The sequence below is a fragment of the Podarcis erhardii genome (assembly GCF_964252035.2).
Source record: "Podarcis erhardii genome assembly, chromosome: 12".
Taxonomy (NCBI): Eukaryota; Metazoa; Chordata; class Lepidosauria; order Squamata; family Lacertidae; genus Podarcis; species Podarcis erhardii.
This window is the reverse complement of record NC_138513.1, coordinates 16745014-16770125: the sequence shown is the minus strand read 5'-3', so window position 1 is coordinate 16770125 and position 25112 is coordinate 16745014. Positions and strand designations below refer to the sequence as shown.

At 39.5% G+C, this 25112-nt stretch overlaps 1 protein-coding gene across 4 annotated transcripts in view; it reads left to right on the top strand.

The window, feature by feature from the left end:
* The window catches only part of WAC (WW domain containing adaptor with coiled-coil), a 44861-nt gene that overhangs the window by 8173 nt on the left and 11576 nt on the right, over positions 1 to 25112 (top strand). For all 4 annotated transcript variants that reach the window (XM_081834320.1, XM_081834319.1, XM_081834322.1 and 1 more), the window contains exons 4-9: positions 18437 to 18543; positions 19279 to 19394; positions 19471 to 19583; positions 21245 to 21562; positions 22825 to 23070; positions 24683 to 24805. In XM_081834320.1, coding sequence (XP_081690446.1) covers positions 18437 to 18543; positions 19279 to 19394; positions 19471 to 19583; positions 21245 to 21562; positions 22825 to 23070; positions 24683 to 24805 — 1023 coding nt within the window. The remainder of the gene's footprint in view (positions 1 to 18436; positions 18544 to 19278; positions 19395 to 19470; positions 19584 to 21244; positions 21563 to 22824; positions 23071 to 24682; positions 24806 to 25112) is intronic.

Here is a 25112-nt window from a genome sequence, read left to right as displayed (position 1 = left end):
TGGAGGGCTGTTATTGGAATGTGGTTTTGACCCTCACCCCAATGCAAGAGCAGAAGCAGTTTATGCTCACGCCAAGTTTGGTTTTTAATCTCATGTTTTAAAACTCTTATAATTTATATTAAAAATGATGCGTAGCTGTTGAATATCGTAAAGGGGTGTGTGTGTATTGATCCACGAGTAAAAACAAGCTTCTATGTGCAAACCTTGTATCTGGCAGGCACATGTGTTGGATACAGTGCTGTTGCACTAACTAATGATTGTTACTGGTCCATCAAATATGATGGTGACTGATCACTTGTTTAGAGAGAAAAGCAGTGAAAGAGCACTTGTTTAGAGAGAAGCATTCTGGTGATGAGTACTTTTAGAGTGGCTGCTGCTAATCACATTTTAGATCATATAGGCAAGTACAGCAGTGGATATAGCTGCACATTCTTCAAGGTTTTTGGATCAGCAGCAGTATTTTCTTCTCCAGTGCAAAGAGAGTATGAGTATTAAATATACTTAAGGACAATTTCAAATAATATCCCTTACAAAGCATTCCCTAAAAGAAGAGCTGCCAATTTGTTGCTTTGGCAAAACATTGATCTGTGCCATTTTTTCCCCAAATCCAGAAGTTATACAAGATAGAAGTAGGGATGTATTGCTTTTCTATAAAATTAAAATAGACAGCTTCCGGAGATTAAACATGTAATATAGCAAAAACTATTATAATGTCCAAACCATAATTAAACCTACCAGTTATTAAACACACAGAGAGATCAATATATATAAAATAGGAATCTGGTTAGGATGTTTACAGGCTTGATCCCGGAGAAGTCTCATATTATAAAAGGTGTTCCCTAAGCTTTCCTGGACCATCTTGTGTGGATTTTAAGGCTCAAAACCAAATTGAAATTCAACTAATTGGCTTCCAGGACTGTCCCCATATGTTTAAAGTAATAGGATCATAGTGGACTGTAACTGTATAAAAACTGTGTGTTTATATTGCTTAGTCTCAGTAGTAAAAAGTTCATGTTGGTTTGTCTGACGTTTCTGAAAACGAAGATGGTTGGTTTGATTTTAATTAAGAAATTTGCCATCAATGAAATTTGGTTCAATGAAATCTCCTCTGTATCTGGTAAATCATGGCCTCAATTTCCAAAACTTCTTTCACTTATTGTTCAACTAATCCAGTGTATTACTATGCCTAGCAGATTTGCAGAATGGTTCCATTGCGGTTCTTTTTCCCCTCAGTATTTCATATAGCATATGTTTTATTACCTCTGGTGCTAGCTGCCATTTTGCAATGATCTATAATGTGCATCTCAATATAATGGAGAACATATTTGACTTACAATAAAAAGGACATAATATTCTTTGTCCTGCAAGTGGACATCTAGACCCTTTCCAAAAACTTTGACCCACCCCAGTGCAAGAGCAGAAGCATTTTGTGCTCTACCACAGAAATGGTCTTGAAATTATCCCTTTCTGAATTTTTTTTCAATTTTTTTATTGATTTTCACGAACTCTTTCTGAATTGTTATATTGAAGAATAACTTAAAAACAGACGAGGTTTGCCTGTGCAATCAAAACTTCTGCTTATAAAATACTTGGGTCTAGCACTTGAGTTGCTGAACAGCTGTAGAGTAGAGTGTGTATGATTTTAATTAAACACAGGGAGGACAGGATGCTGGTGATCATGGGTTCCTGCAGTATCAGAATATGCAGCTTGTTCTGGGCAGAGTTGTGATCCCTCTGAAGCAGTTCATGTACAGATTTGGGATACTCTCTAACAGCGTTTTCCTTGGATGCACAGGTAGCAGTGGCTATCAGGGGTGCCTTTCCCTAGCTACAGCTTGCTCACTAGCATGATTTCCTAAAGAAGGTTGGCCTGGTATTAGTTACTCATAGCATAGTTTTGTTACTTCCAGACTAGATTACTGTAATGCTGTCTATGTGGAGTTGCCTTTGAAAACCAGAGACTTCACTTAGAAAAAAATACAGCTGCCAGACTCACCTCCCCCCCCCCCCCCGGTTGGAGAAAATGGATGGGAAAAGATGGTTATTTGGGAATACAGTTGGGCAGGCAGGAAGGTTAAGTTGCCACAAGTGACTTCTTACTGTTATTTAGCTGTGAGCTCTATCCAAGCTTGGAACTAAGGCACTTGCCAGCAACATTTTCGGTTTGGTAAATTAGATCTCCCCACATCTCCTTAACTAGGAAACAATGTTTTGTGAAACTTGCAGCCTGATTTCATGCAGAATTGGACAGAATATCTCACCAGAGTGGTGCATGCTTTAGTTATCTCCCACTTGGACTACTGCAATGTGCTCTACGTTGGGCAACCTTTGAAGGTGACTCGGAAACTGCAGCTAATCCAGAATGCGGCAGCAATACTGATGACTGGGAGTGGCCACCAAGACCATATCACACTGGTCCTGAAAGACCTAGATTGGCTCCCAGTACGTTTCTGAGAAGAATTTAAAGTGTTGGTACTGACCTTTAAAGCCCTAAACAACCTCGGCCTAGTATACATGAAGGAGCATCTCCATCCCCACCCTTCAGCCCAGACACTGAAGTCCAGCTCCTAGGGCCTTCTGGTGGTTCCCTCCCTGCGAGGTTACAGGGAACCAGGCAGAGGGCCTTCTTGGTAGTGGCGCCCGTCCTGTGGAATGCCCTCCCATCAGATGTCAAGGAAATAGACAACTGTCTGACTTTTAGAAGACATCTGAAGGCAGCCCTGTTTAGGAAGGTTTTTAATGTTTGATGTTTTATTATGCTTTTAATTCTGTTGGGAACTGCGGCTTTAGGTGCACCTAATCTGCATAGGATTGGATTGCTAGCACAGCCAGGTGATGGAGGCTGTTGGCAATGTGTGCATTTGTGTTGGGTCAGGAGGGAACTGTACCCTGCTCTTAGTAGGCAGAGGCAGTTCGTAGCCCATACATTGAATCTAGGGTGAAGGAGGAGATACCTGACATTTTAACTGGACAGCAAGAGACAGGCCCTTAGAATAAACAGTTGTTTTGGACATAATGCTAAGTGCTACATAAACTAGCAGAAGCAAATTGCAAGCTCAAAAATTCACCCCTCTTCCAGCATTGCTATGAGAAGGAGATTGGAAGCATCTGTTTCCTGTTTTAAGCTAACTGCACTACATCATGTCTGAACTGGGGAAACCCTGATTAAACATCGTTTTGTTACAAATCATAAACCACAGTTTGATTCTGATTTGTTTCAACAAGCCATCATTTAATGTTGTGTCCAAAACATGTCATTCATTGTCAACAGCATATTTGGAGGTTGTGCCATTTAGCTGAGCCTTAGCAGTGGTAAAAGAAAGAAGGCGAAAGATTTATATGATCTGAGGAGAAGCCAGAGTTTTAAAAGAAAGAACCTAAAAACAAACATCTTTCTGTGTTTGGGAGGGAGCTTGTGCAAGAGAAAGGGAATGGCAGTACAGAGGTAGGTATTAGAGAGGACCTGAAACATAGGGGTGTGGTGCAACATTCACCAGCCTAACAGGACGCATGCCTAAAAATTATACTGTTGGCACCTGTGGCCATCCTCCCATCATTCCATTCAGAAGCATGGGTGTTTGGCCATGGATTGGGGGAATAAAATTAACAAAAGATTGGCAGAACATGTTGCTTGCTGTGCCTGTAATAATTTTGCTTAGTTTTGCATTTAAACAAATTAAGTTATGATTAAAATCCAGATGTTGAATAAAGACATTTTAATTGGTTTGGGTTCTATCTCTCCTATGTGTTGGTTTTCATAAAAATAATACCTGCTGAGTTAGGAGTATACATTAACGTAAATGTGCATAGACATGCAGATTCAACAGTACAATCCTACCTTAGGATGTTTACCTTAAAGTAAGTCCCACCATGTTCAAGGTAAATTTGCATGAGAGTGAGCCTTTAATAGTAGAATAGTTGGGCATAGACAATAAAGAAATATAAGTTTTAAAGCAAGGGCCTTGCCTGTTTTAGAAGCTATGAGCAAAATCTGGAGGTGCAGTTCATTCCTTTCTCATGAACTTCATTAAGTTTAAGCCTCTACCTTCTGCTGATGGCGGTGGGGGCTATTAAGATGGCCTTCTCCATGAGTTTTACGGATATGGTTGCTTTCTGACATATTTTGGGGTTTTCCTAATGTTCTTGGTGCTCTTGGTTAAACCATAGGAAATCATGGTTTGTAGATGCCCTCTTTTGTATTATAAACCCTATTCATCTCGGTGTTCTGAGGATTTGAAAGTGAAGAAATAAGTACGTTGTTGGCTAGAGAGCAAATTATGGAGAACAGATTAAATCTGTAAGAAACTGATGGCAAATAACATGCTATATCTCTGACACTATTGTGTCTGCTTTATGTTGTCTAGAGGAGTTGTCCTGTGTGGCAAAAGGTCTGTTACAATCTTGCCAGCAGGGCGAAGAAGTCTGGCTGTGCCAAGTTTGCAATAAACAGTACAAATAATCACACTTTGATTCAGTGACTATTTCAGGAGAGGTGGTCACAAAAGGTTTCTCTGGTTAGTCTTGTTGGGTACTTTTCAGCTTGTGCAACCTGAGGATATGGACAAATTATTTGGAAAGATGAGAGCTACCACATGTACTCTTGATCCTAAACCTTCCTGGCTTATTAAATCTGTCAGGCAGTTGGTTCAGATAAGATAGTAAATCCTTTATTGTGGGAGGGAGAAGTTCTAATGACCCTGAAGGAGGCTGCAGTGAAAAACCATCCAACACATAATTTACTTCCCTCCACATGCTTTTTCTTCATGTTATCAGTATAATTGTGTGTGTGTGTCATTTTGTTGCCATTGCTTAGCAGTGATTTGACTCCTAATTGTCTACTTCAGATTACCAGAAATCTACCAGTAAATTCCTATCTACCTTTGGTCCATCGTGTATTGAATTTTCCTTAACTGGTTAAGGTGATGAACATGTGATGACAATATTGCACTAGGTTTTCTTGGATAAAACTGATAATTGGTATCCTTTCCAATCTGGTTTCCAAGCTTGGTTTTGGAACTGAAACTGCTTGGTTGCCTTGGTAGTGGTTGTTTACTGGGTGATAAAATGGGGGGTGGGGAGTTGGCATTTGTCTGGAGACAATGGAGTGTACCTCCAGGGTTGATGTTAGACCACACAGAAGTGACCTAGGGGCACAAGACTGGGCAGTGTGTATGGAAGAGGTCCTGGGCTATCCAGAAGTCAGAACCCCTGATGTGGTCTAAAGGAATTAAAGCAATACGTTTGGCACCAGCTTGGCTGCAGGGGTTGCTAGGAGGTGGTGTACAAGGTGCAGTCCAGCTGTTTTAGGGACTTGACTCCGGATTTGTGTAGGATTTATTCCTTAGCCTTTTCTTCTTCCAAAGTTATCTCACAAAGAAGCAGAGGTTTAGGATCAGAGTTTTCCTTGTCCTGGGTGGACTTACCTTCCCAGGTTGACAAGTCCCATCTGCCCCTCACTTCCCTCTGCAGCACTTGCAGAAACCTCCTTCTTGACTGTAGGACCCATTAGTGGTCTCATCCGCTCAATCCACTGGAGCCTATCTTTGCATGCAGGGGAAGTCCCTAGTTCATCTGGTTTAGCTGGCCTGTTGAAACAGTTTCCTGGGGTGTGGCCACTGCCACATGCTGACAGCTTCCAGGAGCCAGAGGTGAGAGCTGAGTGCCAGGCAGGAACCAAAGATAGACACCCCAGAAGGAGCACGATGTGTCCCCTACAAGAGGTAATATCTCTCACTTAATGCCCCATATACCCCCCCAAAACCCCTGGGAAGTGTATCCCTGTTAATTCCCTTAGTCCTCTTGGTAGCTTTTGATGCCATCAGCCATTGTATCCTTCTGGGTTATTTCTCCAGGTTAGGAGTGGGGAGTCCTGTTCTGAAGTGTGTGCTCCAGAACATCATGCTGGGAGACTGCTAACATGACCATTGGCCTGTGGGATGCCACCGTATTTCAGCCTGTCTTCCATGTTTTAACATCTACATGAAACAGATGGAAGATGCTTTCCAGAAATTTGAGCTAAAGTGTCATTAGTATGCAGATGATAAGGTAAAGGGACCCCTGACCATTAGGTCCAGTCGTGACCAACTCTGGAGTTGGGGTGCTCATCTCGCTTTATTGGCCGAGGGAGCCGGCGTACAGCTTCCGGGTTCATGTGGCCAGCAGGACTAAGCCACTTCAGGCGAACCAGAGCAGCGCACAGAAATGCCGTTTACCTTCCCGCCGGAGCGGTACCTATTTATCTACTTGCACTTTGACGTGCTTTCGAACTGCTAGGTTGGCAGGAGCAGATGATACTTGGCTCTTAATCTCATTTCTAATTTCTAATCTCAGGGAAGCAATGGAAATACTGAATTGTAGACAGGCAGCTGTTTTGGCCTAGATGAGGGTGAACAAACTGACAATCTAGACAAGATGAAATAATCATGGATTAGGTATTCTGTCTGTTCTGGAGGTGCTTGCAGTCCCACTGAAGCATTGCGTTTGAAGTTTAGGAGTTCTCTTAGGCTCAGATATGTGCTGGATGCTAAGGTGCAGGCAATGACCACGAGTGATCTTTACTGATTCTGTCTTGAATGTAGACTGTCATTTCCAGGAGAAATTGGACCTAGTGTCAATCATTCATGCTCTTGTCAGCACCCTGTTGAATTATTACAATGCACTCTACATGGAGCTTCCATTGAGTACAGTCTGAAAGCTACTATTGGTTCACAATGTGGCTGCCCATATTCTGACAGAGTGCTTGTTTATATTGCTTTCAGGTTCAGTTTAAGGTGCTGACTTTGATCTTTTAAAAATCCCTATATAATGTGGGACCAGACTACTGTATATTGGGAATCACATGCTTCCATATGAACCTGTTTGGGACTTTAACACCATAGATTTCTTTTGGTTCTGCTGCTGTCTGAAATAGTTTACATGAGGACCCAGGAAAATGTGGTGTTGGCAAAATAACCTCACCGCACCCCTTTCAGTGGGCAGTGAAGATTATTTTAAGCAAGTTTTTGTAAGATTCTGACTTTATCAAGTGTTTTGCTGCTATTTTTAAATGGTCTACTGTGGTTTTGCTATAATTTATTGTGGCTGCCAGTGATTATTTTATCTCTGTGTTATGTTTAAGCAGCCTTGTGTGCATGGTTCAGTAATATAAATAATAAGCATTCTGAGAATGTATTCCTGCCTTGTACATTTAACACATATCATGTGTTACCATGGGACCAGTATTAAGAAGTTGGTGAAATCATCCCATTCATGAATTGGAAGTTATGTTACTGGGTTCTGGTAAGGTGAAATGCTTCAGCAGATGCATGTGAGGCAGAACTTGGTACAGAATAAGATGGTTGAAAGTAGGAAGTGGTAGCATAATACTAAAATGTCACTTATTTTTCTACTTGACTATATGTAGTACTGCTTGGGAAAGAAACTGGGCTACTTGCATTCTTCCTTTCTTGTATTTCTTATCTTTATCTAGAAGATGCTTGGCAAAAATTTGTTGCCTTTGCTTTACTAAAGGTGCCTGTACCAAGCATATCTCTTGTATATAATTCAGGAGAATCTTTTCGTTTCCTTGCGTGTTCTCTGTTGAAGTTCTTCCCAACCTTAATATTTACCCTGCACTTCTTATAAGCATGTATGTACACAGCTAGAGGGAAGAACAAGCCCATGCTGCTGTGAGAAATATACTATGTTTTCTAAACAACTGTTTAAGTGGAGTCTCCATCCTGAAGAAAGAAGCATTACAATTATTTAATTATACATACATGCATGCATACATGCATAAATACCCCACCCATCTCGCTGGGTTGTCCCAGCCACTCTGGGCAGCTTCCAACACACATAAAAATAATAATAAAACATCAAACATGAATAGTAACAATCTAATCCAATATAAAATGTCACAGTAACTTTAAAATAAACAATTTTTTTAAAACAACAATTTATTTCAAATAAAGCAGTATTCAGTAATCCAATAGAATCCAATAGTAAACAGTAAAATTAAACATCAGCACATAATAATTACCAATTACAATAAAGAATTACTAATCTATAATCAATAAAAAATAACAGCAAATCACAATGCATAAAATACAACAAAACATACAAAACCATGTAAAATGATCAAATTGAGAAACAAGGACACACAACTTACAAAATTATTTTTTAAAAATATCCCTGAACTCCTCTTTTCCCAGTTGCTTCTGCTGCTCTCAAAAGTCATGGTCAGATAGACTCCCAGGGCTGGAGGGTGGGGCAAGGCAGATGGAAAAGCCATTGCCTGCAGAAAGTCTCTCTCCTCTCACTACTATGGTAGTGTAGGCGCTATATTCTCCCTCCCCACCCCCTCAGTAAAGAATAGCATTAAGAGCTCTTGCTGTGCCCTCTCTCCATGTCGGTGTCAACTCTTGGGAAACTGGGTTAGCATTCACAGGGTGAGGTGACATTTATGGTTCAGGCATTTTTGTAAAACCCAGCAGTACAGGAAAACATAGTGCTACTATTGCTCCCACATTTCCAGAGCAATGCAAATTTTGAGCCCTGTAAATGGTGTCTTTAAGGCCACTGATAAAACATAGTGGTATCCTTTCACTATTTTTCTAGCAAGAGAAAGTTTACTTGTGCAACAGAACTGCTGTGATCATCTGTAGAGGATGCTTATTAAGCTAAGTATTAAAATAAGTGCTTTGTTTTAGGTTTGGATTACTAATATACAGTTGACTCACAACTTCTGTGGGAGTTACTTTCCATGTATGGCATGTAAAGCTGAAATAACCCTGAATCTGCCCCCACCCAAGCATCCCTACCTTTCTGAAGCTGGCGTTTTGAACAGGCCTTTGCCCTCCATGCAAGGTGGAGAGCTTTTAAACTGTCCGCACATTTGTGCATTTAATATGTGCAATATTAACTGGCCAGCCACCAAGTGTGTAAAGCTGTGATTGTGGAAGTTAAATGCCATGCAGGGTGCAAGTTGGCCATTACATTCGAAGGCTATATTTGGTGAGGTCCAAAACTTTTGGAGTGGATGCTTTTGTTCTTTCTCCTAGTTCTTGGCATTGGCTTACTTTGAGAGAATTCAAGATGCTGCTCATTCTTTCAATAGAAAGCATTTGTTTTACAGTCATACCTGGGGTTAAATATGCTTCAGGTTGAGCATTTTCAGGTTATTCTCTGCGGCGACCCGGAAGTAACGGAATGTGTTACTTCCGGGTTTTGCCGCTTGCACATGCGCAGACGCTCAAAATGACGTCATGCGCGGAAGTGGCAAATTGCAACCCACGCACGCGCAGATGCGGGGTACGTTCGCTTCAGGATGTGAACGGGTCTCCGGAACTGATCCCGTTCGCATCTAGAGGTACCATTGTATTTATAGCATAAAAGCATTTCTGGATACTACACAAGGTGGTAAAAAATAAAATTAGAAGTTTGGATAACTTAATGCAGGGGTAGGGAACTTCTGGCCTATGGGCTTCATTAGGCCTACCAGGTTTTTCTGTTTCACTTGCAATGCCATTTTGGGCAAGCCATGCCTATTTGCCCTATACCTGATGTCACATCTCAGGAAATGTATGCTTGCAATACAAACACTATTTACTAAAATAATGCAAAATTGTAGTTTACATGTGATAGGCATTCAAAATTAGAAAACATAAGCTACGTGAGGTATGTTCATTCGCTTATGTTTTACCAATTGTAAATGTCTTATTGATTTGTTAAACATATAATATGACTCATGCTGTAATTCTGATGTTTTGCTTATTTTTTTGGTTGCTGGTTTGTTAAATAGTATAATATAAATATAATACAAATTGCAATTGTTTTACTGATGATTTTTTAATTATATGATTTATGCTGTAGTTGTGATGTTCTAGGATGTTACTGTTACTTACTGTTTCTAAGCCACTTTGGGATTCATTTGAATGGAAAGTGGCATAGAAATGCAGTGAATCAGCAATCAAATCAGGGGTGCAGCAAGTAACAGTCTGGCTCAGCCAAAATGAGATTTGAAGGCACTGCTGATCAGAGGTGCTTGCTGATTGTCCGGTCTTGAGGAGAGCTTTGCAAGACTTCACAAGACTTGATAGTCTGCTGGTCGTTGGGTCTTGTGAAGCCCTTTGCACTACACTGAGATTGAATTGATTATTTGATAGGCCTGTCATATAACTGGGTTCTTTATATTGCTGATTACAAGACTAATTAAGTTATTTGATTAAAAAATACCGCTATAAGTATGTGTTGAAAGTTGTCTAGGAACACAGAAAATAAGATGCAAGCAAATATGGTTGACTTGTATTCAGTTAATGCAGCAGAGTTGAGAAATTATAGTGATTCCGTAGTGTTTTTGTTTTGATGACTCAGCAACTGCTTCAGTAACAGTGTGTTGTAATGTTGTTTAGCAATTAGCAGGTTTAATATTCAGCATTTCCAGTAATTATTGGAGAAGAAATATAAGAGCTACCTACCTGAAATTCATTTTTATAACTTCTGTTTTTGAACACGATACCTTAACATTTTAAAAATACTAGTCTGTTTAGACATGCTTACAAATAATAAAGAAAAACTGGTAGTCTTGAAAATGTGGCTTGAACAGATCACCTGACTTGACTCTGGCCTAGAATACTCACCAAAAGCTTCTGCTAACTCTTGTGTCTTTTTCTTGGCATCAGTGGGAACCAAGCTAGTTAATACAACATTGTGCTCTCTGGACTTTTATCTAGTGGTTGCTATGTTTAATAAAACTCTTTATATACCTTCTGTACAAAAGCAGGCACATTTACCTTTTTACTTCTGTACTATTTTTAATGATTTTCCAGGTTTTATCATTTATGTGTTCTGCTCTGATATTTTAGGGGATTGCAATATGTAAACCTATAGGAGTGTTTATAGAAATCAGCTTAAAGTAATTTAAGACTGCCATCATTTGCACACTTATAAGTAAGCTTGTGCAACACAGTTGGGTTTACTTATGCACGGTGTTCTGCTCTGCATTGTGTCTTCATACGAAGATGATTCAGAACACATTTAACCATTTGAAGAAGCCTTTATTCAGATCTTTACTGTTGAAAGAAAAAGAAATACTGCACTTAAAATGACTGACATTCTATTACAGTGGAACCTCAGGTTATGTACCATCCTTCTTATGAATGCTTCGGGTAACGAGCTCCGCTAACCCGGAAGTAGATGCTTCTTGGTTGCGAACTTTGCCCTGGGATGCGAGCGGAAGTCACGTGGCGGCAACGGGAGGCCCCATTAGCGAAAGTGCAGATCATGTTACGAACAGTTTCAGGTTAAGAACAGACCTCTGGAACGAATTCACAGATGTATAGCATCTGTGGTTGAAAGTTTAAATTAAGCAAAATGTTTTCAACATTAGTTATTTGAGTTGTTAGTGATGAAGTTTGATACTATTTGGGAAGTCTAAACTCTAAAAGATCCAGTTGCTCTTTACACCAGGGGTGGCTAATCAGTAGCCCTCCAAATGTTGGACTCCAACCCCCATCTGCCACAACAAGCATGTTCAGGGGTTGGGACTGATGGGAATTGTAGTTTCACAACATCTTAAGGGTCAAAGGTTCTCCATGTCTGCTTTACATAGTTTAAGATGTGATAGTATTGGAAAACATCACTTCCTCTCTCATCCAACCATTCATATTGGTTAGAATTAGTACTGTTGTACCTTTTAAGGCCATAGAAACATAATACAGACATTGAGCTTAATTATTATGATAGTAGTACTTACCCATTTTATTAGCACCAATAAATTTCTTGCAGCTAAGGCTGTGAAAGGGGAGTGATACTGGATTTATTTTCTAACAAGAATTTGAATACTGTGCGTGCAGAATAAAGATAATACAGAACCAGAAAGAGGTTTGCTTGAAATATATTTCAGTGTACGAAGAGAAACAGTTTCCTTTTCCTGTTTGAACATGCTGCTTTGGAGCTAATAAAAATAATCACATCTTGTGTATGTGGTATTAAACCATAGCTTGGGCTGGCTTGCTCTTCTCGTCCTTTCATATGGCTGGAAGGTAGGTCTTCTGTTAAGTTTTGATTCACTTGCAAAGAAATTTGGTTTTGTGTTACATATGAATTGAAGATTGTGGCTTTCAGCTAACAGTGATTACCAGTGTTCTGGCAATGAGCTACAAAACCATAAATGACTTGGGGCCCTTATACCTGAAGAAGCACCCTGGAAGCATTGATGGAGAGCTTCTGACCCTTGTTAGCATCCCATCTTTGTGTGTTGCACATAGTGTGATGTGGGAGAGAGCCTTCTCTTGTGGCACCCTGCTTGTAGAACGTCTGTTTCACTTATATTTGACTGGCATTAGTCTTGTTTTCACCAGGTTAAACTTGGTTATTTGCTTAAGCTTTAGTAATTGTTATTCTCACTGATTAATTTGTATTGACTGTTAATTGTATGTTAAGATTATTTATTTTATCAACTCCCGGTTCATTGTTGGCTGTATTACAAGATTGGTGTATCCTGCCCTGAAATTCTCGGATAGAGGACATATTATTTGATGTAAACTGTGGTGCTTAGCTCATACTTGATCTAAAGCAAAGATTCTTTGAAAGTGAAACTAAGCTCTGCAGAAGACTTCCCAGCCCTGCAGAAGGAGCAGAGAAGTGCATGGACCTGATCGTTTCCCCTTGGTTTGTGGAGGTTCATGCATATGATGCTGAACTATGGTTTAGCATTTTATGCAAACCGGGCTTATACTTTGAGTAGCAGTAGAGCTTCTACTTCATAATGGATCTTAAACTATGGTTTGCTGCTTTAAAATGCTTTTCCTGGAATTCTATTGCTTCTTAGGCATTGCTATTTTGTCCTAGTCTTGCAAATGCATAATGTTTTCCAGTATGTCCGATACTGGGCAGTTTGCTTCTAGACAATCAGGGGGCTTTACAGCTCAGTAGGGCATTAGAAATGCTGGAAGTTGATGGTTTCAAAGAAAGAAAGAAAGAGACAGTTTTCAGGTAAAACATTGCATATTCTCATTTTATAAGGCTATGACAGTACTGGTTCTCAGTCTCAGGTGTGAAGCCTGCTGCATCTATGTCATAGAGGTGTTTGGCTTCCTGAAATAAAGCCTAAAAGAGGAGTTATTTCTATTCCAGAAACTAGTTATGTCTGCACCTTTACAGAAGATGTGTCCAGTGTATATGCAAATGAGATTTCTGTTCTAGACCAGCCGTTGTTCCTGCCTTGATGGCTATTGTTAATCCTTTTACCCAGAATCCATTAGTTGGATGAAATGGGTGTTAATCAGGGTTTCGGTGACATTTCATCAATCAATCAATCAATCAATCTAGTGTGATGCATAAGACCCCCACCTTTTTCACTTTGCAAATTTCAGGGGTCTAGATAAGGAGTCAGCAGACTTTTTCAGCAGGGGGGCCAGTCCACTGTCCCTCAGACCTAGGGGGCTGCACTATATTTTGAAAAAAAAATCATGAACATATTCCTATGCCTCACAAATAACACAGAGATGGCATTTTAAATAAAAGGACACATTCTACTCATGTAAAACATGCTGGTTCCTGGACCGTCCGCTGGCCAGATTTAGAAGGCGATTGGGCCAGATCTGGCCCCCAGGCCTTAGTTTGCCTACCCATGGTCTAGATCAAAGAGTGAGGCAACTGAGTTCTGTAGCATAGACACTGTGAGATTGGTGCTATCTGGTGTATTCCTGCTGTCTTGAGAGATTATAAAGGGTTCCCTGAAACTTTGTCACACTAGAGCAGTGGTTTTCAACCAGTGTGCCGTGGCACCCTGGGGTGCCTTGAATGATGGTCAGGGGTGCCACGGCCAACACTAGCCTGTCCCTTCGCCCCCCCCCATGCGCTCTCGCGTCTCTACCTTCCAAAGGCTTGCACAGCTGTTTGTTGCAGCAGCCCTGGCTACAAGCTCCCCAGGCAAATGGTGCCTCGGGGGCTGGCCAGGGGTGCTGGTTGTCAGGAGTAAGCAAGCAAGCGGACAGACAAGTCCCAGGCCCCTGTGGGGCAATGTGAGGAGATGTCTTTGGGGCAGGGGCAGGGGCAGGGCAGCTCAGAGACCAGGGACGGTAATAGCAGCCACCCGGAGGACTCCCAATGAGAGGGAATAGGAGTAAAGGCTGAAGGAATACTCCACAAGGGAGGGTGTTCTAAAAAGGGTGAGAGGCTGCTAGCTCTGCAGGCAAGGGGTGACATAACTGGGCACCTGAGTCCCATAGGGGTGCCGCAGAAAGAATATAGTTGGTCAAAGGAGCCGTGGACTCAAAAAGGTTGAAAACCTCTGCACTAGAGGATAACTGTGCCAGCTCACTCCCCTTCAGTTGCTATGGAGAATGTTAGATGCTTTCCCTATCAGAACAGACAGGGTTAAGAGCACTTTGGGCAGAAAGATTGTATAGTCTTCTAGCTGGAGAGTTTCTTGCTTTTTTTTTTTTTTTTTTTTTTTTTTAAGGCACTGGAGTTTTAGGATCTGTATTAGAGCAATGACTGGCTATCCTCCAGGGCCTCAAAAGCCACTGGGATGTTTCCAAAAGCAACAGCAAAAGAACCTGTTGGTTCCTCTAGAGAGCGCCCATCAAATTTGAATTGCCTCATGAGTTTTCATGAGGATGCAAGGTTTCTTTTAATGCCTCTGTGATATTTATATTTGGAAGCATTTTTTAAGTGTAGCAGTACAGAGTCCCAGTTTGCTCTTCTGAATAGCTGCAGTCCAAAATATGTGAATGAATAAATTTACATTGTGAATTATTGAGGAGTTTGAAGGGTTTCCCTAAAGAACAGCCTTGCAGTTACCTTGCTAAGTAAAAATTAAAGATGAGCTTGTTTTTATCCCAACTTTCATGAGGCTTCTGTCTTATCCATTTCAGTGGCATAATCACCTCTCTTTTTACCAGAGTTTCAGTTCCCTGGCTAAAGGAACTCCTGGAATAATAATAACAATAATAATTCTATTTATTACCTGCCCTTCATCATCAGGTTCCAGGGTGAGTTCGAACACTTTTAAATTCAATTTTAAAACCGTGAAATCATAGTTTGGTATAGGGCTTAATTCTCTGTATTGTATGTTTAATACACCTTTTAATTATATATTATGCTGAAATCCTAAGAAGGAATGAGAAAACCCACTCCTGTTAGGGAATGGGCTTGACTGTATCAGGTGTGTATACCAAGGGGGGGGGGATTATGTTTGTTGCTTGCAGAGAGCACAGAGTGTTTTCTATTGTACCTTATCAGATAGCGACTTGGTATTCTCTTAATATTTTCCTCAATATTAAGGAATGTGCTTGGTAAATGAAATCTGGAATTCACAGTGTCCAGCCTGTTTTCTGGGTCTTCATGCCTTGATTACTTCATCTTAGTATTGTGAGCTTCTTAAATCCATATGTTGTATTTTAGCAAAAGTAGAGACTGGTGGAGTGAACCTGTTAATAGGGAAGTTTCCTGTAGAAAGACTTTCCTGTTGAAGAGCTTCTGGACTGTTGCCTCTTTTTCTCCTGTTTTGTCTAGTGGAGCCTTTCTTACATTGATTTAAATCAGGGTTTCTGAACTTCTGAGTTCATTGTCTCCTTGTTGAACTTTTAAAGTTGCCATCAACCCACACTTCAATTACTAGGAGTGTAAAGGAAATAAACTAAAGGAATAACAGTATATATTCAACTTTTATTAGTTATCCATCACTATTACTAGGGATATCAAATGTAAGAAAGGGAAATAGAACAAGTGAAAATAATGATGAAACCATGCCATTCTGTACATGTCCTTTATTTATGAGCTTAATAGTTTTTATTTTTTTGCTCTGTGCCATGTAGGGTATGATACACCCATAAGAGTGCTGTTAGACTCAGGTCCTGCTTGCATGCTTCCCACAAGCATCTGCTTAGCCACTGTGAGAACAGAATGCTGGACTACGTGGATCATTTCCCTGATCCAGCAGGTTGTTAGGTTCTTATTGCCCTTTACGACCCCATGGTCTTTATTCACATCCTGCATCGTCCCATTTACCCCAGGAGGTCAATATAAACTGCTTTGAGAAACCTAGAATTAAATTACAGGGTGGAATTGCTCTGTTTTTCCTCTTCCCCACCCCTAGAGCTTCACATTCCTATTATATATTTATTTATAAATTTATTCATAAAATGTTTGTTAAAAGTATGTCTCAAATTTGAACTTTTCATGTCAAGAGCAAATTTGATATCTTTTTGATTCAGTGAGTGCGTGGCACCTTATCATCTTTATATGCTAGCAAATGAAACTTGCATTTTGCTAATATGAGCAGAGGTTTCCCAAATCCAAGTCTTGATTCAAATCTGTAGATAAGTGCTTGAATTCTACCAGGGTGAATTGATGTAAATTAAATAATGATTTAAATCAGCAAGAGAAAAAGTTGGAGTTCCCACTGATATGGCATATATTTCTTAAAACTTAATGGTGTTTTATTTTACAACTAACAATAGTTACTGTTTTTACCTGTGTATAAGATAAGACCGTCAATCTCCCCAAAAAAGCTCAACAAGTTTGGGTGCAGTAAATATATTGGTGCTTTGAATATTTAATTAAAAAAGTGAAGTTGCTCTGTTTGAAGTTAAAATACTGATTTCTTAATTTTGGGTTCAAAAAAATAGGGGTTGTCTTATACATAGGGGCATCTTATACATGAGAAGATATGGTATTTTCTTACAACCAGGCCTTTCATCTATTTATTTCATGTTATACAGCTTACAGACTTTGTTTTTTTAAAAAACAACAACCCCTATATCATTCAAAATATTGCTGTACAAGCCTCTCCTATGACTGGCAGCCATGACAATTGATTAAGTACATCAGATTATTTTTATTTTCTTTCTAGTTATGCTCCTTTATATTTCACTTTGCCTTGGCTTTGCAACCCTTTGGTTGCAAAGTAGCAACCAAAAATGAAATACCAGTGACTGATAATTACTGGCAGACTAGAGCAGTTTATATTCACAAGGCGATGGTGGTTATGTTGAGCTGGTACAGTGTAAGGGCAGTATTCTACCAACTTCTCCATCAGCATAAGAATTGCCACTAGCACAATGAGACTTCGCCCATCTCCCCCCTCTATGCACACCCCACCACCCCACCATTTCCCTGAATCTTCTCTGGGGGGTTGGGGAAAATCTAGAACAGATTTAAAGGGGTGTACGAGAAGGGGAATAGTTCTTCTGTGCAAGCAGACAGCTTTGTGCTGATGAAACTACTTAGCACTAAATTGAATACAATCCTAATTATTCATATGTGAGAAATGATCAAATTGGTTCTTTTACATAAAAGTCCTTTGGCTCAAATGTATCTGATAGAGGGTCTTGATTTGGCTTAGAGATTAACTGTGGTGCTTATATCTAGATATTTCATATTATCTTATTTAAAAGAAACGTTGGCTGAAATCCAACACCATGTGAGTTGGCATTTGCAATCTGACTACCCCTTCCTCTTCTGTCTGCCTGCAGTCCCCCACTCACCTGCTCCAGAGGTTTGAACAAGGCATAGTGTCAAGGGTTAGCTGCAGAGGGAAGAGAGAAAAGGAAAATTGTGTTGTGCAAGCAGAAGTCTGTAACGTTGGCAGATACACAACTGAATATCACCCTTAGTATATATACTTAAAAAGCAACACACACCATTTTTATCCACCCTAATTCTCACAGCCCAGCATTTGTGAGTGTGTCTTTGAACTTATATTGCAGTGGTGGTCTTTAAGATATACCTAATATTCTACATTTGACTCCCAGATTTCTTAATGCTCCGATTTTAGATTGTTCTAGTGGTGAATGTGTTGACCTACATTTATGCTAACTTTTAGCTTTCAGAATAGAAATGACCTGGCCATTTTGAAGTACACATAGTATTTTCTCATTTGGAAGGATTTTTGTACAAATGTGTTGCCTAGTAGTATTTCATGGATTGTTGTAATTTGGCTGTCAATGTGGTACTAGGATTACTTTTGAATTAGGTGCTCCCATTTTGAGTGAGAAAAATGCATGTTTCCTATTTTTATAGTAATTGCGGTTTTTTGGATAATGATGTATATACTTCAGCACTCTGGATCATGTGAAAATGCCCTACTTTGAAATCTCTGTAAATAGGTAGTCTCAGATATTATTATGTATGAAAAACAGAGTTAAATGGATTTTAAATGCCTTAATATAGATATAGGTTGAAGAGTAAGTTTCTCTTTGTGTCTTGTAGAAGTTTGAGTCATATTTAGGTAAAATCCTTTCTTTTCATTGGTTACATAGCAACTTTACAGGCTAATCCTATTTAGCTGAGCTAACAGAGCCATGCATAATTTTTAAGGGAAAAGGAAACACTTCAAATCAATACATACCAGGATTATAATTTTATATTGGTCTGTCATCTGCTACATGATATAGTAAGCATTTTTACTTGTATCTGAAAATTAATATAAACCTTTAATTTTATTTTTTAGGGACCAGTTATTCTCCACAAGAAAATTCTCATAACCATAGTGCTCTTCATAGCTCAAATTCACACTCTTCTAATCCTAGCAATAATCCAAGTAAAACATCAGATGCAGTAAGTATCTATGGTGAATTATGCAACTTTGTTTTACTTTATTTAACTCACAGACAGTGCTTTCTTTGGCTAATTTTCAATTAATGCAAATTATTAGAGCAAGACTGGTCAGACTGTGTTCCACATTCAGTATTTGAGTTCATAGCATGTAATTTAAGTGATAAATACACATTTCAGAAAGCTATTCTCTTGCATATTGTTTTGAACCCATTGTTTCTTCAAGTCTGGTATGGCAGTAGTTTTAAAAACTCTGGCAAATAGAACATTTCTAAGAGCCATGAAGGAAGATGTAGGTGTACTGTTGGAAATATTTATACCCATTGCAGATGTAACATTGGTGTGTGTTTAGGGAGTAGACTGTGGGATTGTGCATTCTGTCCCCTGGTTTGTCTGATTGAATGTTCAATTCCAATTTAAAGAAATTTTGACAATCCCAGATTCCTTTTCACAACATTGATTCAACCCAGTTTGGAAATGGAATTTGGATCGTCCTCAGATTGAGCTAGAAGTAATTATGACTTAAACCAAGGTAGGTGGGAAGGCGTGCACAAAAACATGATCCAGTGCTGGAATCCTAGTTGGCATTGTCTGCACTGACCTTAATCTCTATGAACACAAGGGTTCCTGTTACTAAATTAAAGTATATGTTAAAGGACAAACTGGAAAGAGGGGTGTGGTTTTTTTTGGTATAATATATTAAGCTGATTCCATCACTTTTGCCCTCCCTCCCCCAAGTCCTATGATTCTGCAGATGACTGGTCTGAGCACATTAGTTCTTCTGGCAAAAAGTACTACTATAACTGCCGAACAGAAGTTTCCCAGTGGGAAAAACCAAAAGAATGGCTTGAAAGGTAAGTACTAATATAATAGGTGAAATGCAGTGTTGTACACTTGATATGATTTAACTGTTTGCTTTTTCCTCTCCAGAGAGCAGAGACAAAAAGAAGCAAGCAAAATATCTGTCAACAGTTTCCCAAAAGACAGAGATTACAGGAGAGAGGTGATGCAGGCAACTGCTGCTAGTGGGTTTGCTAGTGGAAGTATGTATGTTTTAATACAATAAAAAAATCTGCCTATCCATTTTCTATGCTTTGTCAGTAATTTCACATCAAAACAAATTTTACAGATATGTTAGACTTTATATGTGTTTTCTTGATGTACTTGTGCCTGATTCTTGCGTAGACACTGAAATGGTTCCTGTGATTTATTTTATGAGCATGAATTGTACTCACAGCCCTTGCACAAAGCACCATAAACTGGTGCTTTCCCCCTTTTCTTCAATGACAAGTTCACCAGCATGTCTAAAGTTCTCTGTTTGAGTTGAGAATCAAGGTTGCTTTGTGTATTTATTAATTTCAAAAATGGGTCAGTTTAGGAATTGTTATAAATATTGCACATTCCACCTTTCTCGTGAATTTCAAGCACAATTGTAATGTCAGTATTAAAGCATACTGAAGTGAAACCTTTCATTTTTATATTAAAAATATTCTCCTATGTCCCTTTACAACTTCAATGTTGTATAGGTTTGAATACAAATGCTTCTGAGTTTTCAAACTTGGAGTAATTAATTTCGTGATGTGTCATTAGTTTTTATTATTTCATGCTGGAATACTAGATGCAAGTGTGTTTAGCTACCTATAACCCTTGAAGGCAGTAATGTCATTGCTTCTCAAGAATATTTTAGCAGCTTGTCCCCAGAAATGGTAGTTGCACCTCCCTCAGAAGTTGGGGCTGGGGGCTGGGAGAGGGCAATCTTTGTGGCAGCCCCTCTTTCCTCCCCACAGTTGCATCTCATTACCCACAGTTACATCTCATTACCCTAGCCTTTTGACACCTGAGATGTGTGTTTCCTGTAATTCGAATCTGTTTTAACTTTTTAAATTTATTGTGAAGTGTTCAGATTGGGCTGTTCCCCTTGCAAAAGACTCAGGCAAGAGCACATAATTGTGTGAGGTAGACTGCTTTTCAGTTTTTTCTTCCTGCCTAGGACAGAGCTCTCACTATTTTGTTAGCTGTTAGTCAGCTGTGTCCTCTTTAACTCCTTTCTTTGTTATTTTTTGTTACTTAGTAATCTTCCTCCTCTTTAGTTGTAGGATACTTTTTCCTGTCTTTGTTACTGTTTGGTGTCTGTCCATTTTTTTTACTGTTTGGTTTCTGTCCTTTTATCTGTCCTCCACTGAGGTAAAAACAACAACCCTTGTCTCCTTGCTAAATATCTTTTGCTATTCTATGCTCAGAGTTTTACTTCTGTTTAATTATTTACTACTGGTCTTTGTTTCTTGTCGCTGGCTGTTTCTGTTTTGGCGGTGCCTTTGACACCTAATAGGTGTGTTTTGGGGCCCACTCTATTCCTGTGATTGGAATCTGTTTTAACTGTTTTTAATTTTATATTTTGTGAAAACCCCCCTGGACCTACTGATAATAAATTTAACAACAAGAACAAAAAATAATGGAATTTGGTACTGAAACACTCAAACCTTTGTAGTGTGGCATTTATAGATATAATATGAATATTAGAAAAGTTAAATTTGATAAGTACATCACAGCATTGAGTATTTTATGAAATAATGTTCATTCTTCACAATTGGAGCTAGAATAGGATTAAAGTTCAGTAAATGCAGATATATTTACTTGGTCAGTATTGGAGCTCTAATTTGGTCTTTTCCGTTTCTCATTGCAACATTGTGAATATAAACAAAAGTGGAAGAGAAGCATTCCAGTGATGCCGCTAATATGCTCCCACAGAATATTTTGTCTCAGACAAGCAGACACAACGACAGAGACTACAGACTGCCAAGAACAGAGACTCACAGTAGTTCGACCCCAGTACAGCATCCCATCAAAACAGTGGTTCACCCATCTACTACCCCAAGTTCTGTTCCACCTAGTCCATTTTCTCTACAGTCTGACCACCAGCCAAAGAAATCGTTTGATGCAAATGGAGCGTCTTCCTTATCAAAACTGCCTACACCCACCTCTTCCATCCCTTCACAGAAAACTGAGAGAAAAAGTTTGTCAGGTAAAAACGTTTTTGGCTTCTCCATGTTGTTAGATCAGATAACTAGAATACACAACCTTTAGAGCTGTAGCCTGTTTGCCCTGTGCAGAGGAGTTGAGGTTTACATTAACCATGAGTTTTAATTCTTGTACAAAACCTAGAGCTCCAGCTCATATATTTGCTTGTCGCCTAATGACATGTGCTGCTATTTTTATTTTCTTTGACATGACATTTTCAGTGATTTACTCATTTTCTTATATCTGAAAAGTATGCTTAAACATCAAATTGCTTCAAGCCTTTTCAGGAAAGCATAAGTGGTATAACTGGCTTGTTTGACATATTTGTGTGATTAGTATTCCTACACAGCCTCTCTGAAGCCACTGTGAATACTGTGGGATGTATATGATTGCTGCTCTTGTGTAAGCACAAGGTCTGATCCAGCAGCAGGTGTCCAATAATGGGGGAGAATGAGAGATTTTTGTCCAGGCCCTCCCCTCCACCTGTACGTACATAATTTCATTTGTGTATTCTGAAGTCTCTGATATTCTCCAACATCAGGATACCTGACCAAATAAACTCTCGTTTTGAACCTGTTTGACAACTGTGTGTCCTGTTCCTTGCTGATACCATCCAAATTATGTAAGCGTACAATACTGTACAAACCCATACATTAAAGTTTTGCAGGTGCCACCAAAACCAGTAAGTTTCACTTCTACAGGTAACATTGGTGGTGCTTTGCCCTTTCAGGAGTGATATAAAGACATTAGAAACAGGCTTTGGGTTTAAATTCAGGAACTGTATCAGTTACACGGTCTACATGCATTATTAGATTTTTATGTTAAACATTAATAGTTTGAGTGAGATCTAACATTAGCACAGGATGTTTGAGAGTTTGATAGATATTTTTTTCTGACAGTGCACAAAGTTTAGCAGATGCCCTAGGGGGTGCACGACATCTTTCACAAGCACAACACACCCATTGAATTTGCTATGTGCTGAGAAGGTAGCTGCTTCCAGTAGAATGGCTGTTGCATGAGTGGGCTGCCACAAATATCACCCTTTGCTTTTACTTTGTAGCATTGTTTTTATCTTGTTAACCACTTGGAAATTCAAGTGTTCTATAATGCTATAATGCATTTTTTTTTAAAAAAAAAACCCTTTATAATGGGAGACATTTTAAACCAGCCACAGAATTTTGTATGATTTATTATTGGATTTAAAGTATGTGAAAGAATATGAGTGGGTTATGATGGGAAGAAACATAAATATCTCTGTTTCTTCAGAATCTATGTCAATGGACAAGTCTCTATCCCACTCGTGCACAACTCCTTCCACATCATCTGCTTCTGGGCTGAATCCAGCTTCTGCACCAACTTCATCGGCTTCAACAGTTCCTGTTTCACCTGTCTCACAATCCCCAATTCCTCCATTACTTCAGGACCCAAATCTCCTTCGACAGTTACTACCTGCTCTTCAAGCCACATTGCAGCTTAACAATTCAAGTGTAGATATATCCAAAATAAATGAAGGTAAGACAGATTTTTAATAGTTTGTCCTAATACTGTATTGAACAAAGTGACTACGTATCTAGAAGTTACACTTCTACATAAGGTAGATTTAAAGTGCACTTTAAATTGTGCACTTGCTTTCAGAACAAATGTTACCTTTGCAAATATGTGTCCAAGCGAACATTTACTAAGGTGATGGGCAGGAAGGAAAGATTTACAGGGATTAATTAGAGACATAGAGACTGACTTGGTAAAATAAGAGATAGTGGCATTTGTAGGGGAGAATCCAGCTGGTGATTCCCTGCAATAAATGCCTGCCACTGTATTCGTGTAATATGACAAATGGGGTTGGGAACCTCCATGCTTTTCTGCCTTTTATCTTGCATGAAGCCAAGACTGGCTGTATTACTTAATGAATTGGAAATTATTTTCAGTATACTATTTGCATTGAGCTTAGGGGAAAGTGAGGGCAACAAATGGAACTACTGTATTTTTCGCCCTATAGGACGCACTTTTTCCCCTCCAAAAATGAAGGGGAAATGTGTGTGCATCCTATGGGGCGAATGCAGGCTTTCGCTGAAGCCTGGAGAGCGAGAGGGGTCGGTGCGCACTGGCCCCTCTGCTCTCCAGGCTTTGTGCAGCTCTCCGCAAGGCGTGGGAGCCCGGCGCTGGGCTCCCACCACTTGTGGAGAGTTGCCTGTTCTGGGGTCGGGGGAAGCTCGGGCTTCCCCCGCCCCAGCCCCACGCCTGGGGGGGGGAATAATTCCCCCCCCTTTATTTCCCCCCCAAAAAACTAGGTGCGCCTTATGGGACGGTGCGTCCTACAGGGCGAAAAATACGGTACTTGCATTTCAGCCAGTAAAAGTTGATTAACATCTTAAATTTGATTTTAGTACAGTGCATTTTAAACTACAGTGCTGAACTTAACCATTGAACCCAGTGTGGCATACATCTTAGTAGAACACACACAGGATTGCACTACTGCAGATCCCAGCAGATTCCTACAATTACTGCTGCACTTACAGGAATAATGTGTGCAATTCTGGTCACTGCAACTCAAAAGATAGACCTGGAAAATAGGAGATGTTCAGGACTTTTTAGTTTTGGGGAAATGGAAAGGATAGGAAGTCATGATAGAGGAGAATAAAAATGTGTAGACTGGAGAAAGTGGATAGAGAGAAGTTTTTCTCCCTTAACATTCAATGAAATGGAATGTTGGAAGATTCAGGACCAAAAAAACAACAGTGCCACTTCTCATAATACATCATCCTATCGTCCATTACTTTGTTATTTAACTATCAGTGACTATTAGTCACATTATCTATGTTCTGCCTCTACTGTTTGTGGCAGTATACATCTGAATATCAGTTGATAGAGAACAGAAATTTGGAGAGTACTGCTGCTTTCATGTGCTGCTTTTGCGCTTTAAACATCTTGTTGGCCACAGAGAGAACAGGATTCTTACTAGAGGTACCTTTGGTCTGCTGCAGCAGGGGTGCTCTTAGGTTCTTATGAGAAGCTGGATCAGAAACTTAGTTTTAGGGAATAATATTTTCTTTCAAAAATAAGTACTGTAGATACACTGTTGCTTCTTTTCAGGGAATGAAAGTGGTAATCTTAATTTGTGTGTTAGTTCTTACAGCTGCTGTGACACAAGCTTCTCTACAATCTATACTTCATAAAATTCTCACTGCTGGACCATCTGCTTTTAATATAACTTCCCTGATTTCTCAAGCAGCACAGCTTTCCACACAAGGTATTTTGGAAGCTTCTTTCTGTCTCTGTGTAAAATTTCCTTGTACGCTATGAGACTTCGGTTCATTTTACTGTAGAGGGATTCAGTTAGGAAAAATGTATCAAGTGTTAGTCCTAGTCAGAGTAGACCTATTAAAATAATGGACATAACTAACTTATATAGATATAACCTTTAAAGTCAGATTCCTAAAGGGTGTTCAGAAAAGCTGGTAGCTTCCACTGCAGCAACAATTTGTTGTTCTGTTATTCTGAACACATTTATGGAGGATGAGATTCAGTTGTTTGGTGAATTCAGTCCAAATGTTTCT